This window comes from Carassius gibelio, chromosome A23 (assembly GCF_023724105.1).
Source record: "Carassius gibelio isolate Cgi1373 ecotype wild population from Czech Republic chromosome A23, carGib1.2-hapl.c, whole genome shotgun sequence".
Taxonomy (NCBI): domain Eukaryota; kingdom Metazoa; phylum Chordata; class Actinopteri; order Cypriniformes; family Cyprinidae; genus Carassius; species Carassius gibelio.
The window spans coordinates 10,214,996-10,235,086 of NC_068393.1; the positions used below are offsets into that span (position 1 = coordinate 10,214,996).

A 20,091-nucleotide genomic window follows, 5' to 3' on the forward strand; every position below is an offset into this window, starting at 1 on the left:
ATCACATAAACCCAATGTCATACTGGGACAATGGCCAGAAAGTCGCTGGAAATCAGTGGCAGATGATCTGTGCCGTAGAGGATGCTGAGGAGTAAGCAGTGTGCATTGGTGTTTGAAGTCACTGTGCGATCAAGTGACCCTATAAATAATACACATTCTTATTATGAATGAGAAGACTTTCCTATGCAGCTGATCTGGCCCAGGTTATCAGATGGGGAATTAATTGTTAGTCAAATAACTATTTAGGCATTGTTTTATAGGCTCCTGTACATAAAACTGTCTTAAAAAAAAAAAAAAAAAGGCATATATGCTTCCATGAAGATCCTTTAACACAAATCTAAGCTTTATATTGAACAAAAGTTTTTTTTTATAGTGGAAAACGTTTACTTGGATTATCTTCACACTAAGAAAATAATGTTCATTTTAAGAACTGTTCATTAAAAGATTCTTTGGGAAACTTAAAATCTGGTTTGTGGTTAACATAATATAATAATGGTTAAAGCAATAATAAATCATATATTTGAAAAAAGAGCAATAGCCTTGGAATTTGACGGTCAAGGTCAAACTGGCTCGTCATGGTCTGGTCAAAAAGCCCTCTAAAACATCCTTTAGGATTAAACCTTCACAGTCCACTGAAACTCACATTCAGGTTTGGCTCCATTCACCTATATTTATATATAGTATTCCATGCAAACTGCATTGTGTGTGCTGTACATGTACTTTGAGAATTTTTCTCTTTTTTTTCTTCTCTCCCTTAAGGGCATGAGTGGAGGAGGAGAAGAGCTAATGGTGGGTCAGTTTTCAGGAGAGGGGCCACCTTAAAAGCGGTTAGACCACAAACACACATCACACATACCTGCAGCCCTGCTTAATGATCCTGCAGTTACCACAGCAACCTGTCAAAGGATACCACATTAATCTGCCAGTGTCTCATGCTCTCCATCTGCCTCCAGATGTTTATGTTTCCTATAATAAATAATGTAGAATGATTTCATGTACTATATGAGAGAAAGACAATCATTAATGACAGTAATGCAGTTATATATTTAATTATTATTATTTATTATTTTTTATATATTTCTCGTTTTAAACTAAAGGAACTCAGAGAGTGATGTCTAGTTTCTCTTAAGGTTTATTGACAACCTGCTCACAAACCAAATCATTTGATACATTTTATTGAGTTATCAGTGATCTAATTGGAGCGAGTCTTCATTTCCGTTATTATAAGGAGTGATTTTATTCATTTATAATATTTATTTTTGCCAATATACAGGGCTATAATTGAAGAGTGATGTTTGGAAATCCAGGTCAAAATTTGTTAGCATTTCTAGATGCAGACTGAGTTTGATTCATGCACTGATAATTGTTCATCCTGTTCAATTTCTATACAAACACTTGCTGCTTCTGAATTCATTTTAGCTTGGGGAAAAAATATTCCATGCCAAATTACACTTACATTTACATTTAAATGTATTCCGTAATCAGACGTTTTTTATTTTCCAGATTGAGAATAATGCTAGCAGAAGGAATAAATCCAAATGAGAACCCTACACAAGCAGTGTCACTATACCAACTTCAGCTGTTTAATGAATAGTTCAATGGATTTTGCTACTCATGTGAAATTGGAATCGTAGGCATCTTATTTTACCAGAAATATGGTTTGAGCAAGGTGTGGAGACCACCATAGAGCAAGGAAACCACCACTGTGAACTACAACGCAGTTACTCCATGACCTCCAACAATAAAATCCCTGTATGTGTGAACGTCCTACTATAGGGCAGCATGATTACAGCCCCCAAATATAATTTGCTTTCCATAAGTATCTTCAGACTGGACAGCAGGGTTCTTGTCATTGGCAATTACTCACCATACCTCTGGGTTTTTAACCAGGCAATAGAATTGAATTGCAGCAAGCTAGATCTCGAAAGACCTCACAGAGAGAGTGAGAAAGAGAGAAAGAGAAACACTTTAGCTGATGTCTTGGGATTGTTTTGTAATTGGGGTGATTTCTTTACAATTTTAGTCGCTCAAAAAAAAGGAGAGAAAAATAAGTCCTGGAAAAAAGCTGAGTAGCATAAGAATTTAAAACCAAAAGAGGTCTTAACATTTTATGAGGTGACAAAAAAGTCTTTCATTCTCCCAAGCACACACACAAACATTGTTTGTCGGCAGCTTTTCATGGCCAAGAGGAGCGTTTGCTAAAGCCAAACCACAAAGCCCTAAAAAAATCTGAATCTAAACTCCTCATAACCACAGAAATGGCCACTCCTTCCAAATAACAAAAAATAATGGACACATACAGATGTAAAAGGGTTCTGAGGCTCGCGGATGGAGCAAACCAAGACTCGCTGCTCTAGTTACTGTAAAGAGAGTTCACATACAGGATTAGAATTCACTGTCAATCATTTTCTCTGTGTGAAATGCAACATAAACACTCAGACGTTTGCAATTTTTATGTTCCCAGATGCTCCCAAAACCATTTTCATGAAACACTCAAACACGCATATTAATTTTTGTTTTTACTTTTCAGAGGCTGTCATCTGTATCTTTTTTACAGTATTATTTTAATCCAACTACATTTGATCACAGCTTTTTGTCTTACTATATGGCATTTTTTTCTTCAACTTTACAGATAAACAATGCAGCATGACCTGACAACCCCCAAAAAAAACATTCATACCAACACACTGGCACCATTCTATTGTATACATATAACAAAAGATAATATCTATTTATGTATATTCAGTTATTCAGAATCATATCAAAGACATGGCCACAGAGTCATAAAAAATTAATCGAATAAATAAATAATTCCATAACTACAGAAGAACTCTGAGGGAATGAATGATTGGACTTGCTAACCTCACCATTCACAGAAGCAAATAATATACAACTTGTACTGTTTTCAGGTCACTGAACATTAAACTCCGACCAATACAGCAGTCAGGCTGGTCCTGAGGAATACTGATTGGTCAGTTCATCTATATAATACAAATGTCCACTTCTTCTCATCACTGTCATTTAAGCTCTTTTTTGTATGCTCAGTGCATAAGCAGAAAGGTAAGCCCCTTTCCTAGTTTCACATTCCATGCAGGTCTTGTAAACACCATGTTACTCCAGTCCAGCCGGATATGCACTTTCGGACCAGTCATGCGCTCCCAGGCATCTGAATGCCAAACATGCTATGGTCCCACCGTGTAGCACCATGCCGACCATCAAGGATCGGACCACAACCTCATGGCAACTGAATTTCACCCCTGCATGGAGATGTTATGTGGAAGGTGGAGGTATGAACAACACTACACCGTAGTCTCATACTCTGTGACTTCTTTGGGGTTGCTGAAGCTCTGGTACTGGATCCGAGGAGTCATGGGAGATGTATTCTCCAGCACCAGGATGGTTTTCCTTAGCCTTCGGTCAATAAAGTGAGCATCCCAGGCTGGGTAGCTTTTTCTTGGCAGGTCAATGCGGATTACGGGACCTTCAGTTCTTGGGGGACGTGGGGAGGAAGCAGGGGGAACACTAGGAGGCCTTACCTGAAACACAGGCTGGCAACTGTCTCTATCCCCAACCCCTATTTCCCGATCCCCAGCAGTAGTCCTTTGGAGTGTTCTGGGAGGGCTAGTAACCACGTCTGGTTGGGGCAAGGGGGTTCCCAAATCCTCAATGCCTCCCAGACTGATTACCCCCATTCCCTCCTCCACACAGCTCCACTGAGCTCCCAGGATAGGTCCGTCTGGGTGGAGCAGACAATAATAGACAAACATAAAGAATGTTCCCAAAGCATAGCTACACACCACCACACACACAATAATCAGGGCGTAGAAGTCCGAGGTGTGGGGTCCCCTGTGAATATACCAAGCGGCAGTGAGTGCAACGTTCTCAACCAAGGTCACGCCGTAGTACACACCCAGCCGAAAGCGAGCACGGCCTTCCTTGACGTTGAACCAGCAAAAGATGTAGATGATGCCCACCACCATGTTGTAGATGATCTCCTCCCACTTAGACATGCAGAAGTCGGTCTCACCCTGGATGATCCAGAAGGTCATGGCACACCAGTGGGCCACGATGAAGATGCCGAAGTAAAGCTGGAAGACTGAAGCGAAAAGGGCGAAGGCGATGGTTCGAGCACCGATGGTGAAGAGGTGCCAGAGCATCTGAACAATCACGGCCTTGTAGGACATGGGGAGCTTGTCATCACGAGAGTCACGCAGAACCTTCTGGTAGGATGCAATCATCCAGGCGAGAGAAACCAATGATGCAGATGCAGAGAGACCTACAGAGATAGAGCAAGAAGAGCAGGGAGACAACTTGAGCAATGTCGAGTAAAGCCAGACTTATACTTTACAAAAATATACAAATATATGCAGCTTGTTCAATGCATTGCACGTATGTGGGGCTGTACTAAATATAGTGTCTTTTTTGCAATACTGTGCTAGTAATAAACTTTAATAATCTTGCTATTGTTCACATAGCTGTTTAAATTTTGACATTTTAAATAACTCTAATTCTAAATAACTTGCTCAACAAGATTCCCTGCTGCTCCATCAGCAGCTGAGCTGATAAAGAAAACAGGCCACAGAAAATGCCCACTTTAAACCACCCCAAACAAACCCCGGGACTAGCATAGGCATGATGTTCACCAGCAAAAAAGCATGGTTTCTGTGTGATGCTGGTTGAGGATGGAAGTTTTGCTGGTTAGGTTTGTCAAGAAGCTTCACTGGAACACCAGCACACATTCTTTTTCCAACATCACTCTTTTGTTTTCTCCCTTCTTTTTCAGCAGGGAATGCCTTGTGGGTGAGAACAGTTTTTGTCATTATGAACTGCATTCTGACACATTTTGAAAGGCATCGAAGCAACAAAACAAGCTTGCATATCTAGAAGCATTTGCATTCATGTACATGCATACAGTAGGTTTCAGGCCTGAGTGTGAATGAGTTTTCAACTGGTCAGAAACAATCATTTAAACCACACAAATTGCATTTATGATACAGATAATGTCTGAAATTTGATCTTGCCATTTACTTGTTGAAAATACATTTCAAGTCTTTTTTGTAGCACAATCTAAAGTGATTATAATGTACAGTGTGAACATGCAAACGAGTTCAGGCCCTAATTGATGTCGCTTGCTTTTCTGGACTCATAATATATGAATGTGCAAAATACCTTGCATCATGACAAACACATTTTGAGAGAATAGATTCTGATGAGGCAAAGATGCAAAGCAATTTTAATTCCAGACAACTCAGTGACTCTTACGAAACACAAACTGCCGTGAGGTGGCAGAGATGTGCGAGCGGCTCTTTAAAGAGTGATGGCAGAAAAAAAAGGTTCAAAGTTTTGTTACAGTTGTTGCTTTTGTTTTAGTTTTCAAATAATATTTCACAGGAGCCACAACACCTGCTGAGAGAACAAATCACAGGGCTTGTTCCCCTACTGCCTGAGAGGATGTTTCTCTAGAGAAAGCGAGTGTGAGTGTGTGTGTTTGACTTGCTGACAGAGAGACAGACAGGTGCTTTATATTGTGTTTGCAAGCACCCTAGAGCGCAAGCTAGAGTGAAAAGGTGAAGAGGAGGTGTGTGTGAGCGTTCGCGATTGAGAGATATGGAGCTATCTCAGGAGGCTTCCACACTGAGCTGATGTTATCATGAGGATCAGCTCTTAAATACATCTCACTGCATGTTTGTTTATCAGGTGGGTCCCGGCAGATTGGCACAATCAAACCTCCACAAATGATTCAGAATGCAGCAGCAAGACTGGCCTTCAACGAGCCCAAATGAGCCCAAAAGAACCCATGTTACACCTTTCTTTGTCTCCTTGCACTGGCTACCCGTGCGTGGCTTGCATCAAGTTCAAGAAAATGATGCTTGCATATAGAACAACAGCCACAGGCTCAGCACCAGTTTGGTTTAGTTTTGCTCAGATTTTATGTAGAACAGTTTTCGAAGTTTAAATTTTGAAGTTATATAATTAATTATCTAATCGGATCTATCCTGCTAATCTAATTACAATATAAAAACATGTATTTAGCATCTTTAACATCGCTGTTTTCACAAATACAAATTTTTGTAGTTTACACAGAGACGATTATGGTATCATTTTCAAAAAACGTGCACTTTGAAACCCATGTTCATGTAAATTAGGGGCCAAAACATATACAAAGTTTTCAATTTATTTAGTTCCAAACTGTCTTGTAAATACCTCCTTAAATCCAAATTCACATTTAAGGGTTCGAGCACCTGTTTTTTTTTTTTTTTTTTTTTTTTTTTTTTTTTAGTTCTGTGTAGTCCCCAAAAAAAAAAAAAAAAAAGTAACTTCTGACACTTACTAGTCAAACAGAAAAACGTGAAAATTACCATATATGGCCAATATATTTATCGAGTGTTTACTCTTTTTAAGTCTCTTTTGCACATACTGCATTCCACTTTCACTTGTCTCTGTCTCCCTCACTTTCTCTGTCTCGGCTCTCATTCTGAGCAACTCATTTGGTGCAGATCCAGATTAAGTGAGGTCTTAATTAGCAGAGATTTGAAAGCATTAGTCTGCGTTTTCCCGCTCTGCTTCCGGCCTGCCCGCGTGCTCTCTGCGTTCTCTCCCGGCCTCTATTTCAGAGGCTCTCATGGACCAATGCACTTGCAATCTTAATGAAATCGAACATCAGAGGGAGCGCAAGCCCACTGCCACAAAGACTGCCTCAGATTAGAATGCAGTTTAAAGAGGAAGGGATAAGACAAGTTAAAGCCCAGCTCTGCCCGTGCTGAGAGAGAGAAAGAGGGAAGTTTAAGTTGCTACAGCTTGATGATGTGGTGGAAGAAAGTACACAGGAGATGTTTGCACAATGCCTTTTAATATCAGCATCCGTGCTTTTAGACTGTATTAAATGACAAGATGAGAGTTACAGTCAAAGAACAGAGAATCTCCACGAGACCTCAAAGACCTTAAAACACACAGTAGGGAAGTTACCATGAACGAATTGTGCCTGCTGATGGTGCTGTTAATTTGTTTGCCATGACTGTGTTGTTTTATTCCCTTAAATGCTCTTCTGTGACATCCTTTCTTATGGATGTGATTAACCATCCTGCTTAAAAACAACCATTACTGGTTTGAAAGCATCACATACAGTTTTGGAAAGTAATGCTGTTAAACTAGTAACAACTTGGTTTTATTTTAAGCACTAGAGTTTGTGTGCATGTGTGTGTGTGCGTGAGAGAGAGAGAGAGAGAGAGTTAGATTGTTCATCATAAGATCTGTGGCCTAATTTTATTTTATCACAGTATAAATTTAGTCTGATTATTACAGTATTTTTAGCTAGACACACCTTCTTTTAAGCCTTTTGACATTATTTTATATTCCACATGCACACACACACACATGCACACACACACATACACACTGTTTGTATGCTTGCCTATTTTTGAGAACCCTTATTTAGACCACAGACCTAATGCTTATGTAAGAATTAAAACATCCGTTTTATTCTATTCATTCTAATCTATTATTTGAATTCAAAATCTGCTAAGCAATCTGTCTATTTTTTAATACATGAAAACTGCAGAACAGAGATTATGGAGATGATGCATATAGTTTTGAATCTGTTACTGAAACAGAGAGATTGATCTGATTCACTCAAATGAATCAAACTGACCAACTCTAACAATGTTTTTGCTTCTTAAGTTTAAATCAGAGATATAAGTAAATTCAGGATTATGTAATAAAACATCTCAGTGCCATCATACCTGCAAGTTGTGAGTCCATTCATTTGAAGTTTGGTCATTAGAAAAGGACAATGTGAAGTGAAGCTACTTCATAACACAATCATATATAATATATAAATGTAAGATTAACACAGCTTTTGGTGGTGGAGGAGACTGCACACTTCACAGTCATCACTTCAAGTGCACTGCTCTCCACAGTGAGTGCAGCATACAGATGCTCACTTTCAAATGGATTTGCTGACACAATGTAAAGGTCGAAGGTCTGATGAGTCAGTCTGACAGGCAGGGGGCCATGAGATCAGAAAAAGAAACGAAGGGGAAAAAGGTGAAAGAAGATAAGAAGAACAAGCAAAAGCCTTTCTGTGTGGTAGTTGGTAACCAAACACATGACCCAGAATTAATCAGAACATCTCAGAGTCTATTCAGTCCCTCTGAGCTCTCTGCCCCGCTATACAGCTCGTCCTCTCTTTCCCCTCTCTCTCTTTCATTCTATCCTCTTGTCTTTCTCTCTGTTTTTCTGAAAGTGCTTTCCCTCTAATCTTTTTGTCTCCTGAGTACTGTTTTCTTTCTCAGTGGCATGTGGTGGCCTTCTGAGGAGGCAAAGTCTCTTCTGTGTTTTTTTTTTTTTTTTTTTTTTTTTTTTTTACTCTAATGATTTATGTATTATTCAATATAATTTATTCATTTATAATAAGAAAATATACATTTATAATATAAAATATAAATACATATTTTACACAGTTTTTAAAGGGGTCCTATTATGTTTTTTACCTTTTGCGTGTAACGTTGCAGTTTGAGAATTAAAAAATACAAACAAAGGGAGTTAGGTATACTCTATATCAGTAAGCGCTGTTTCCGAACTCCCTCAAACATCTCAATTGTAGTCCTGAGTTTTCTTTTGGAAACGCACGCGTCCTCCCTCATTTAAATAATCCCCTGGACTATCTAAGGCATGAGCTGTAAAGGCTCCACCCACTTCTGGAAAGATGGGCGGAGCACAGCAGCTCATTTGCATTTAAAGAGACACTCAAGAAAACATTCAAGAACTTACAGCATGAAATAATTAATGAGCTGTGAGGTATTTTAAGTTGAAACGTCACAAATATTGTAAAAAGGGGCATAATAGGAACCCTTTAAAAAAACCATTTTATGAAAACCAAAGCTGCATTTCATTTCATAAAAAAAGTGAATGCATATTGTGTAATATATAAAATTATATTGTGAAATATTAATGTAATTTAAAACAAATGTTTGCTATTTGAATATATATTTTAAACTGAATTTTCAGCATCATTTCACCAGTCTTCAGTGTCACATGATCCTTCAGAAATCATTCTAATATGCTGATTTGCTGCTCAAGAAACATTTCTTATTATTATCAATGTTATAAACAGTTGTGCTGATTGATATTTTTGTGGAAACTGTAATTAAGGATTTAAGGATTAAATTTAAGGATTTTACATTTAAGGATTTTCATTCATTTCATTGTAATACAGTGCATTTATCTGAAAAAGCTTTTTTGTAACAATATAAAAAAGTATTTTCTGTCACTTTTGATCAATTTAATGCATCTTTGCTGAAAAAGTGAAATTCTAAAAAAATAAAAAAAATAATAATAATAAAAATAAAAAGTGTGTAAAATGTTTTAATTCATCACAAGCAAGCTTCTTCTTAGGAGTGGCCGTGGTCATATGAATAAGTCATGACGATCACAGCACAATCACACAAGTGTTCTGTCCTCTCTCTCTTTCTCAACACTCCTCATTCAGCATGCCCACCTGAGAAACCTCTGTACAGTAGGTGTGTGTGTTGTCTCACCCTGTAAGGGCAGTATGTGGTTGCTGTGGATCATGATGCTGAGCTGCAGCACGAGCTGAGGCGCGCTCTTCAGGAAAGCCTCCAGCAGCCGCAGCATGTTGATGTCAGCGCTCTCGAACATCAGACGCCAGTAGAAATGACGCTGACCCGGGTCGCCATGCCAACGGCTTTGCACTCCCAGGTACAAGGTGTGGACGTACCTGGAGACACACAGAGGGGAAATGTCAAGTGGTTATCTAGGTTCAGTAATTAAAGGGGGATGTGTTCTCTCTCTTTAGCCATTCTTGAAAATGATTGGAAACAACTGCAGGGAAGGATAAGAAATTAACCAGGGTTTCAAAGTGACGATGAAAGTGACAAAATACATAATTCAAATGTAGTCAAATGATACATCCATTATAGAACATTCCACTTATTTAATGATATTATTTAGTGAAGGCTTTAGTGGTGTTTTTTCCTCAGTGAAGACTCAGCACATAAACTGTTTACTGTCCTTAAATTAAATGTATTGATGTTACCAAGAACTGCATAAGCCCAGCAATATGCATGCTTACATGACAAATGAGCAATTTTGCAAATCCATAAATAACAACAGAAGTTTGATTTACCAGCCAAACACATGGAACAAGCACTGAGCTAAATATTGTGTTTGAAAAAGCAACAATTCCAAGTGACAGATGAATTTAATAGAGTTTGATTAAATGCTTAGCTTTTCTCAAAATACAGTTTTTGCTTTCTTAACTGTCCATAAGTATATGACATTTATTTTTTATTTTTAAGATTTTACCTCAGCACTGTCTTCTCTGCTGTCAGTTTGTTATATTATATTGCTTTCTACTGTGTAATCAAAAAGGTTTGGACTGATTTTAAAACCAATTCAGGGCACTTATTATTATTATTATTATAATTTATTTTTTAGACGTAGAATTCCAATTAATTAATTGAAGTATTTGACTAAGTGGACAACATGCTGTGTCTTACATGGTCCCCCCCCCCACTCCCCCCCCCCCCCCCAAAAAAAACAAAAAACTTAAGCTATTAAAACAAAAGCAGCTAAAACGAGTGGAGGAGAATATTTTCTGACATGGCTGTTAGGGAATTCTTATGGTTTAAAATGTAGTTACATTTCTTATTTGCATATTCATGAGGGTACTAACATTGATAGTTCAAGAATAGGATGCAACCCGTTTGAATACCTTGCTTGTGCATTTGCAGACACCTCGCAACATAAATCTGTTAAGGTTGCATTATATCTTCTGAAAATGTACCACAAAAATAATACTGTCTTTATCAGTTTAGTTAATGCTTTTTCAGTCGCTATTTTTGACATTTTTTTTACTTCCTCCCCTCAGACGCTGAAACTAAACGCAGTGTGTGTGAAAGTTGCTGTGACTTGCGACGAAGTGCATGAATATTTAATGAGGCGAGCATTAAATCTTGTTACATTTGCTGTGTGGCTCTTTTTGAGAGCAGTGTTTTCTCTCTGTTTGGCCAGTCTTAACAACTGTTCAGTTAAGATACATAACATTTCGAACTACTGTAAACCTCCTTGAATGGTGAGTGGGTGAGGCCGGTGTAGTATCTAGACTATCAGAAAACAAGCTTTGACTAAGCTGTCAAAGTGCCCATCACAATATAAATCCAGCAGAGTGGCACTGAGGGATTTCACCTGTCAGCAGCTTTTGGCAGGAGAAGAAAAGGACACAACCTGATACCACACACACACACACACTTGCATGGTCGATGCGGTGAGCGCATGCTCAAGTCATCATTTTCATAAACTCTCAAAGAGAATGCAATGAACGTTGACAGACTGAATGATTGAATCTTTCTCTGCCAATTTTCCATTCTATTCTATTTAATATCTCTCACTTTCAAATTGATTTATTTACTTTAATGAACAACTAGAATCAAAAATATTCAGTTGGTTTAACTGATACAAATTGTGATTGATTCAAATGAAGGATTTTCTAATTCAACTGAAACCACTAAATAAATGAATGCTATTATTATATTACACTGCCTAGCATCATATTTTGCTGAATGAAATCCAATACTTGTTTATTACTAATTTTGGGGTGCTAATTCCAAACGTTTCACAAATGATGTGCATTTCATAGCATTTTTTTTTGCCTTAGACAACCACTTGTAGGTAATGAGATCTTGTATCATGAATCTCCAAGTTTGTTCAATTCTCAGACAATTATCTCACATATGAATGACTATGAAGACATTGTTTTCTTTTACATATTACAGATGACATTATTTATTCATTTGTTTTTTAAGACTTTATTTAAGGTTAGAATTGTGGCCAGTGACAGAAGGAAATGCAATGCATGACATTTATTTATTTATTTATTTTTGCAGATTGCAAGTTAAATTCTACATTTTGAATGATACCTTTGACCTTCGACATTTGTGCAGTAAAGATATACATGTGTATATATACACAGTGGGTATAAAAGGTTATCTATTTCTTTATCCTTCTTCTCATTTTTATTCAATTAAATAATTCTCAAAATTAAATGAAAAATGTTTGTTAATTTGATTCAAATAAAAATTAAATGTGACATTTCTCATTCTGATGCCTTTCTCATTTAAACTGAATTCTGAAATAGAACTTATTCAATTAAAGTTTTCTCTGATTCAGCTGGATCTGCTCTTTACAATTCTTCTCTTTCACCCCCCCCCCCCCCCCATCTCCTCTCGGCTCTAACCAGCTTTAGGCCAGCTGCATTATCTAAAGTCTGCAGAAGAGTACTTTATCCCAAGCACTACACTTTCAGCCTGCAATGGGAGGGTTTTTTTCATGCTTAGCTCTGATAGGCGGTGAGGGCCAAATATTGTATTTCATGCTCTTCTCTGATAGGCTAAAGGTTTTAAGGGAACTGAGCCTGCTTGGCACTATGGGAGATTTTGAGATGATCCAATGCCAAGCACTCCATGTGAAGTGAATGTGAATATTTTTTTGTCTGCGAGAGAAAGAGAAAAAGAGAAAGACATGACAATTTCCAAATGAAATCAGAAACTATGGCTCTATGTAGTTAATGCTGTTCCATATGAAATCACGCACGTGTAGAGATTTACTGCTTATTACAGAACCGGCTTTACTGATAATATGCACATTAAATATCGCATGCGATTTATCGTGCAGCTCTATTAGAAACAATATCCTACAATTTATGCTGTGTGTGAGTATCTCAGAAAGAAATATAGCTAGTATGTACACTCCAGCACATCCATTATCAAAAAGATTAATTAATCCTTAGGTCTCCAGTGCTCTGGAGTGGTTTGGAGTGACAAAACCGCAGAAAACCCAGAGAAACACCACAAATGCATCTGTATTTCAGAAAAATGGCTTTGTGAGGCTGATGAAGTTCACCTTTCATTAAACAGTTGCAGTGAGGCTGATATAAAAGGACAGGTAGCAGTGAAAAACACTGCAGATGAACCTGAGTATGATGGACTTTAATTACATTGCGCATTGATTCCTGCATAATGAACCTTGATTACTTTATGCACAAGAACTAAAAGAGAGCAGAGAGTTCCATGTAAGAAAAGACAGAGAGAGAGAAAGAGAAGCTGAGCCTGTATGTGTGTGGATAATTTATCCTCTGCAGTAATTAGCACCCCTGTCCCTGTTGAGACCACCAAGCTGTATTCTTGTCTAACACGCTTACAGTCAACACTGTTTAACACAGTCTGCATTATTATCGGGTGTCTATTAGCAGATGTGCCATCTGCTGTGTATGAAAATGAACGTGTGATTCAGTTGAAGAATTTCATGTATTCAAAAAAACTCCTTTTCTCATTTCCTATATGATTATAATAGTCTGGTATTATGTTATGTTATTTTTATGCAACAGGTTTTAGGTAACAGGTCTTAAAATAACTTTTTTTTCTCACACCATGCCTATCCTGGAAGCAAGCGTGATAGTGTGAGTACATGTTAAGTAAAACAAGGCATCAGTTTACTGTATATTTTTTGTCATGCAGACACAGTGTTAGTGCGTTCAATTCAAATTCAAATTCAAATGATTCCAATAAAGAACTTCTTAAATTCAATGGATTTAAATTAAGAATTCTAATGTTTACAATCCAGCTCAGGTCATTTTCTGCACTCTTCTTCAACCGATTCATTGAAAAGGTCCATCGATGGAACCATGATGTGTGCATAAGGGCTCTCAAGTTACATCAAAATTTGAAATTATCTGTTATGGACAAGTTAACCTTAATTCTCAGTGTGGCGTGTGAACTGGTTGAAATGCGTGTGTCTCATGGTGAATGTGTGAGACTTGAGAGCCCAAATTAACAAGTATGTCATTTCACTGGAAGATTGAGTTGACATTTTGATTAAACATTATGAAAAAAAAAAAGAAACATACATGAATGAATCAAACATTTGAAACATTCAGTTACAAAATAGATTCTTAACACTGTATAATAAACTTACAACAAACTTAAACATGCAATTCTGTGCACACCCTAATTGCATGCATTACACTAAGCATTATATATTTAAATTAGCTCCAGAAACTGAGTGCTTCTCTCCTTCCCTCCTAATCCCTTCTTTATTCATTTGGACTTTTATCTTCCTGTTCCTTCTCTCCAGGTCTATGTGGAATACTCAGAGGCAGCACTGAATGCAATGTATCTGTACCATGTTCTCTTCTGCTCTCATAGTGTGACACTTTTCCTGTCTGAAACCACAGCATCAATATTCTACTCGGTTTCTCCAAAAACTGCCCCTACAGATATACTGGTCAGACTGCTATTCTCTGAAAATATCTGTCTGAGTGCTGAAACTATGTCTAGAGTTTTGAAGTTATGTATAACCCAATGTTTTGATGAATTCTGACTGTTGAACAACTTTGAAATTTGAAATTACACCCCTGCATTGTTTAAAATTTGATATAAGCACATATATACACACACTCTTTGAGAGTCTTTAACTGAGTCATACAACATGGTCCAGAAAACACACACACACACACACACACACACACACACACACGCACACACATCATTGTCAAAGAGAGCTGTCACACTTTGTTGTAGAAACAGCTGACCTGCTAGTCAGCCTGATAAAAGTCTACTATACTTTCAAGCATCTATACGTTTCACCTTAAGCACACTTTATACTTTGTTATACTTTCATTTTTTCATCAACCTACTGAAGACAAAAATGAATGAAAGCAGATGAATCTGCCAAAGCTACCAAAGCTGGTCTCCGGTAAACCTGGTAGACTATTATGGACCAGGCCTCCTTGTCTATGCTGGGTGAGCTGGTTTATCTTCCAGAACACCTCGAGTTTAATGGTGAATTATGGAACACTAGACTCCCTTCGTCAAATTTATGTGATGTATAATATTCACATGCCATAGCATTATCAAAATTGCATTAATGTACAGACAGAGTTCTTGTTGGACAGTTGCAAGACAAAACTGTTATGAGTCCAATACATTGCAAAAGTGACAACAATGCATTGTGAAAAGTATGCAACATTAAAGCTGCAAACAGTAGTGAAAGAAAGTAAAAAAAAAAAGAACAGAATTTATTTTTAAATTTTTTCTAACATTATAAATATCTTAAGTGTCACTTTTGATCAAAATTTAATGTGTCCTTGCTGAATGAAAGTATTAATTTCTTTATTAAACAAACAAACAAATAAATAAATACTGACCTCAAACTTTTGAGTGGTAGTTTATATAAATGTATTTATCAGAATTTCTGAAACTGACTTGAAGCAGCCCGAAGCTCAAGAGTTTTAATGTAAATATCAGATTTTTATCATTACTGGTGTAAGATGGGACTACACACATTGTGGCTTACTTTAACGTTGTGATCTGCGTAAGTAAATGAGTCAATTTAGAGTGAGTCAAGGCTGGAAAAATTGAATGCAATTCTTATTTTATTCAATATGAGCCACATGCTAATTCAAAGGCAGAAATTAAGTTCCCTGCGACTCCATTTGCATTGCAAAGCGGTGCGCAGCGTGACTAACATCTCCTGTCTATCAGCCGGTCCCCACCTTAGGCCTCCACCATCCCTGCAGCCCCTGGGGTAGAGCTGCTGTAATTAGCGTGATTAATGCTCATATTGAGTGTGAATGAGGCCTGGGAGGTTGTCCCAGCCTGAAAACACACACAAACATGCGCACACACGTATATATACACATTAATACACAAATGGAGTCTGCCATACCCAGGTAGAGTCTTTCTCTTTCTGACAGACAGAGTTCTTCTGGATAAAAGTATCCAGGATGGAGGGGAAACTCATTAACTAAGGCAAATACAGTTAATTACACTAAACGAGGCTTAAAGTGAACAAAATACGGAAGCAGGGAAGATGCAGCTGGCGCGCAGGGATCTAGGTGAAGAGCCTCTCTCTCTCTTGCTCTCATTCACATTCATACACTCATCGGCACATACATACATAAAACAGCTGCCGCCACATTAAAGCCTGACTGAAAGGACTTGACAAGATATTCAATGATATTACGGCTGCTTTGAAATAAGGAATCAGCCAATTATTCCACAAACTTAGCATTGAACTTCGGTGAAAGAAATCTGTCTGGATTTGAATTAGAAAATATTTAACTTAACACGTTTATCCACAGCAACAACCAAATACAATCCTTGTCACGATGAAATGAAGCTCTCTTTAAACACACCTGAGCTGCACTCTTGTCTGCTAGGCTCCTTGTTTGTTATAAACTCCCTGAAAAATTATTTTGAGCTTTGCTATGATTTTGATGATGGACACATAAGACCGACTTTTACAATAAGAAAAACCCCTTGATTTTTAGTAATTGGGATGTTCCCAAATGAAGGTTTCAGGACATCTCCTAAAACACACACACACCTACACACACAGGTTTTCATGGGCATTCCAAAGGCGTATTGGTTTTTATACTGTACAAACTATATTTTCCAACCCTTTACTCTAACCCTATTTCAGATTGAAAAAAAAAAAAAAAAAAAAATAATAATAACACCTTAATTCTGTGTGATTTATAAGATGGTTTCCTTAAAAAGTCCCCACAAGGTGAAAATCTACTGGTATTACTTTGGGGACATTTGGTCACACACACACACACGTTTGTTTTTGTGAAAAGTGGGGACATCCCATAGGCGTAATGCTTTTTATAATGTAGAAACTGTATATTCTATCGCCCTTCACCAACCCTACCCCTAACCCTAACCCTCACAGGAAACTTAAAAAAAAAAAATTCTAATTCTGAATGATTTATAAGCGTTTTGAAAAATGGGGACATGGGTCCATGTCCCATGTCATTATACAAAGTTGTGTCCTGATATGTCACAAAAACATGCCCACACAGGCACGCACACACACAAACACACACACACACAAACACCTTCCATTCCACTGAACTCTACTGTCATTACATCATGATCTTTGTTTTCATTCATCAACATAATTAATTTAATTTCTGAAATATTTTAATACTATTTTACTAGTTTTGCAAACTAAAATGTAAGCCTATTGTATGGGTAAATTCTTGGAACGTTCCTACAAGTTGGTATGAAATAATACAAATCTAAATAGTAAAATGTATAAATTACTGCCATATTTATAGTAATACTTAATTTATGTTGATTTATACAATACAATAAGAGTATTGTATCCAGACACCCTGATAATTGTCCACTCATAAGCAATATATTATAGCACTTTCATGTGTGTTTTGTGTTCAAGTGAACTGTTTGAACCCTTTCATAATTTGAAGTGGAAAGTTCTCTGTAAAGGATGCTTTATATGACTGCTATAACTTTTAATGGAAGACATAAAGTCCTCATAGAGAGGAAGAAAGAGAATGAGCATTTAGAAAGCCAAACTGCTGCATGTAGTTTTGTCTAAATGAGGGTAATTATCCCATTTGGATGGAGAGAGTCCAGTTTAAGCCATGGATTATACACTGAACCCAGGTGAGTGAATGTCTGATTGACTACTTAAACTGTAAATTAAACCCACTAAGCATTTACAGTACAGAGACATCATCAATATTTAGTGTGTGTAATTAGCTGTAATTTAGGAACAAAACTGCCCTCAGAAGTGAGCTTAATCAGACAAAACCTTCCTTTGGTGACATTCAGAGACATCTTGTATCAGAGGGAGAGAGAAAAAAATAAATAATAATAATTAATAAATAATTATAAAGGTGTCAATAAAAAAAGTCAAGGAAATGTACCTCAATGATAGAAATCAACAAATGTGTGTGTGTTTGTGTTTGTGTGTGTGTGTGTGTGTGTGTGTGTGTGTGTGTGTGTATGTATGTATGTGTCAGTTGCTTTCTTTATATGTTAGTGGCAAATATTAATTAATGTCCCAGTCACATTTTCTTTAATAAACATTACTTAATAAGAATATATATATATATATATATATATATATATATATATATATATATATATATATATATATATATATATATATTTTTTTTTTTTTTTTATATATATATATATATTTATATATATATATATTCTTATTAAGTAATGTTTATTAAAGAAAATGTGAATATATTATATTTTTACATTTACAATGCAAGTTAGTGTTTTAAGCATTATACATTTCAAAATAATAAATAACAATTTAAACAATGCATTTTATTTGTAAACATCTCAGTTATGTACGTAACCCTCGTTCCCTGATGGAGGGAACGGAGACGTTATGTCGAATGACATATGAGGTCTCACTTGGGAGGCCAATCATCTCTAAGTTTAAGAGAAAACGGAAATGAAAATTGGCTAGTGGATTTAACATACCTGAGCCACTCCCTGTGCCCACGGGTATAAATAGGTGACAGGTGCATCCACTCATTCAGGTTTTACACTGAGGAGCCGAAAATGTGTCCCGGCAACAGCGAATGGTTCAATGTTGTGGCATGGGGATATAATGTCTACGTTCTCTCGATCAGGGAACAAGAGTTACATACGTAACCGAGAGGTTCCCTATCTGTCGGTCACTACGAGTTATGTCGAACAACATATGGGGTCCTATGAAAAATGTCACAACCTGAACACCGTCACAACCCTGTGGCACTGCAATTGTTGACAAGTCGTGGCGTGTCACAAAAGCTATGCCTAAGGTCGTAACATTCCCAAAGCCCCAGCACAAATTCACTGACCTTGGTACCGAAGGGGACCAAAAGGGTAAGTACATCGCTGCTGGAGAAGGCCATGCTGCTGTTCCGTCCACAAAAAGTTTTTGGAAGGGATTCCAACCTTCAGTGAAAGATTGCTTCAAATCATTCCTATTCGTTTTTTTCAGCTTGGCAGAATGATGGGGAAGCAAGCTTTAGGAAAATATTTCTACAGAGACCACATCCTACCCGTAGGGAGGTGAAATGTGGAGATACTGATATGGACTGACTCAGAGGGCAGTACTACATATGGAATGTCTCTGAGGCAGGTCCTACCTCAGAGTTGGGATCTAACAGCTGCCAGAAGAGACTGACAGAGCTGGTTTGTCAAGGGAAGGCTGGGTGTGTTCCACGTACAGGCGAAGCGCTCTTACGGGACACAGCAACGTCAAGGCTGGATCTGCCTCCTCCAGGGGCAGTGCTTGCATTGCACCTGGTCTCAGAAGGGAGTGGTGGGAACCATGGGCACGTATCCGAACACAAGGCACTCTTTACTTACCGAAAATGCTTGGAGGTCCCCGACCCTCTTGATGGAAGTGAGCGTGATCAGGAGCGCTGTCTTAAGAGACAGGAACTTGAGCTTTTCAGAGCTTCTGAAGCTCTGGGTGTGTTCCATGTATAGGCGAAGCGCTCTTACGGAACACAGCAACGTCAAGGCTGGATCTGCCTCCTCCAGGGGCAGTGCTTGCAGTGCACCTGGTCTCGGAAAGGGAGTGGTGGGAACAATGGGCACGTATCCGAACACAAGGCCAAACCTGTTGATGGAAGTGAGCGTGATCAGGAGGGCTGTCTTAAGAGACAGGAATTTGAGCTTGACTGAATCCAGTGGCTCAAAGGGACCCCACTGAAGTCCAGCTAGAACAATAGAGAGGTCCCAGGAGGGTTTTAGGGTATCTTGGGAGGATTTAATCTTCTGGCACCCCTCAGGCAATTAACGATCAAGTCATGCCTCTCCAGGGATCAGCCATCCATTGCATCATGATGGGCTCAAGGTGGAGGGTGACAGCCTACGTCATGAGAGTGAGCTGTCGTGAGAGCACATCGGCTGCACGATTGAGCTCCCCCGCGATGTGGATAGCACTCAGGGACTTGAGCCGTGACTCCACAGGAGGAGATGGCGGGCGAGATGAGACATGCAACATGATCGGAGATGTACGTTGATGTACGAAACAGCTGTAGTGTTGTCCGTGCAGACCAACACGTGCTTGTCTAGCAACAGAGGCCAAAAACACTGTAAAGCTAGATGCACTGCCAGCAACTCCAGACAACTGGTGTGCCAAAGCAGTCGAGGTCCTGTCCAGGACCCTGAAGCTGCTTGCCCATTGCATGTCATGCCCCAGCCCGTGTAAGAGGCATCTGTCGTGACAACAACATGCCAGGACACTTGTTCT

At 38.2% G+C, this 20,091-nt stretch overlaps 1 protein-coding gene across 1 annotated transcript in view; it reads right to left on the bottom strand.

Annotated features, from left to right (window-relative positions):
- Positions 1-2,506: 2,506 nt before the first annotated feature.
- LOC127944889 (XK-related protein 7-like) overlaps positions 2,507-20,091 on the bottom strand; it is a 71,752-nt gene continuing 54,167 nt past the window's right edge. The window contains exons 2-3 of the mRNA XM_052541295.1: positions 9,537-9,736; positions 2,507-4,276 (exon numbers count right to left, since the gene is read on the bottom strand). Coding sequence (XP_052397255.1) covers positions 3,300-4,276; positions 9,537-9,736 — 1,177 coding nt within the window. The 3' untranslated portion in view covers positions 2,507-3,299. The remainder of the gene's footprint in view (positions 4,277-9,536; positions 9,737-20,091) is intronic.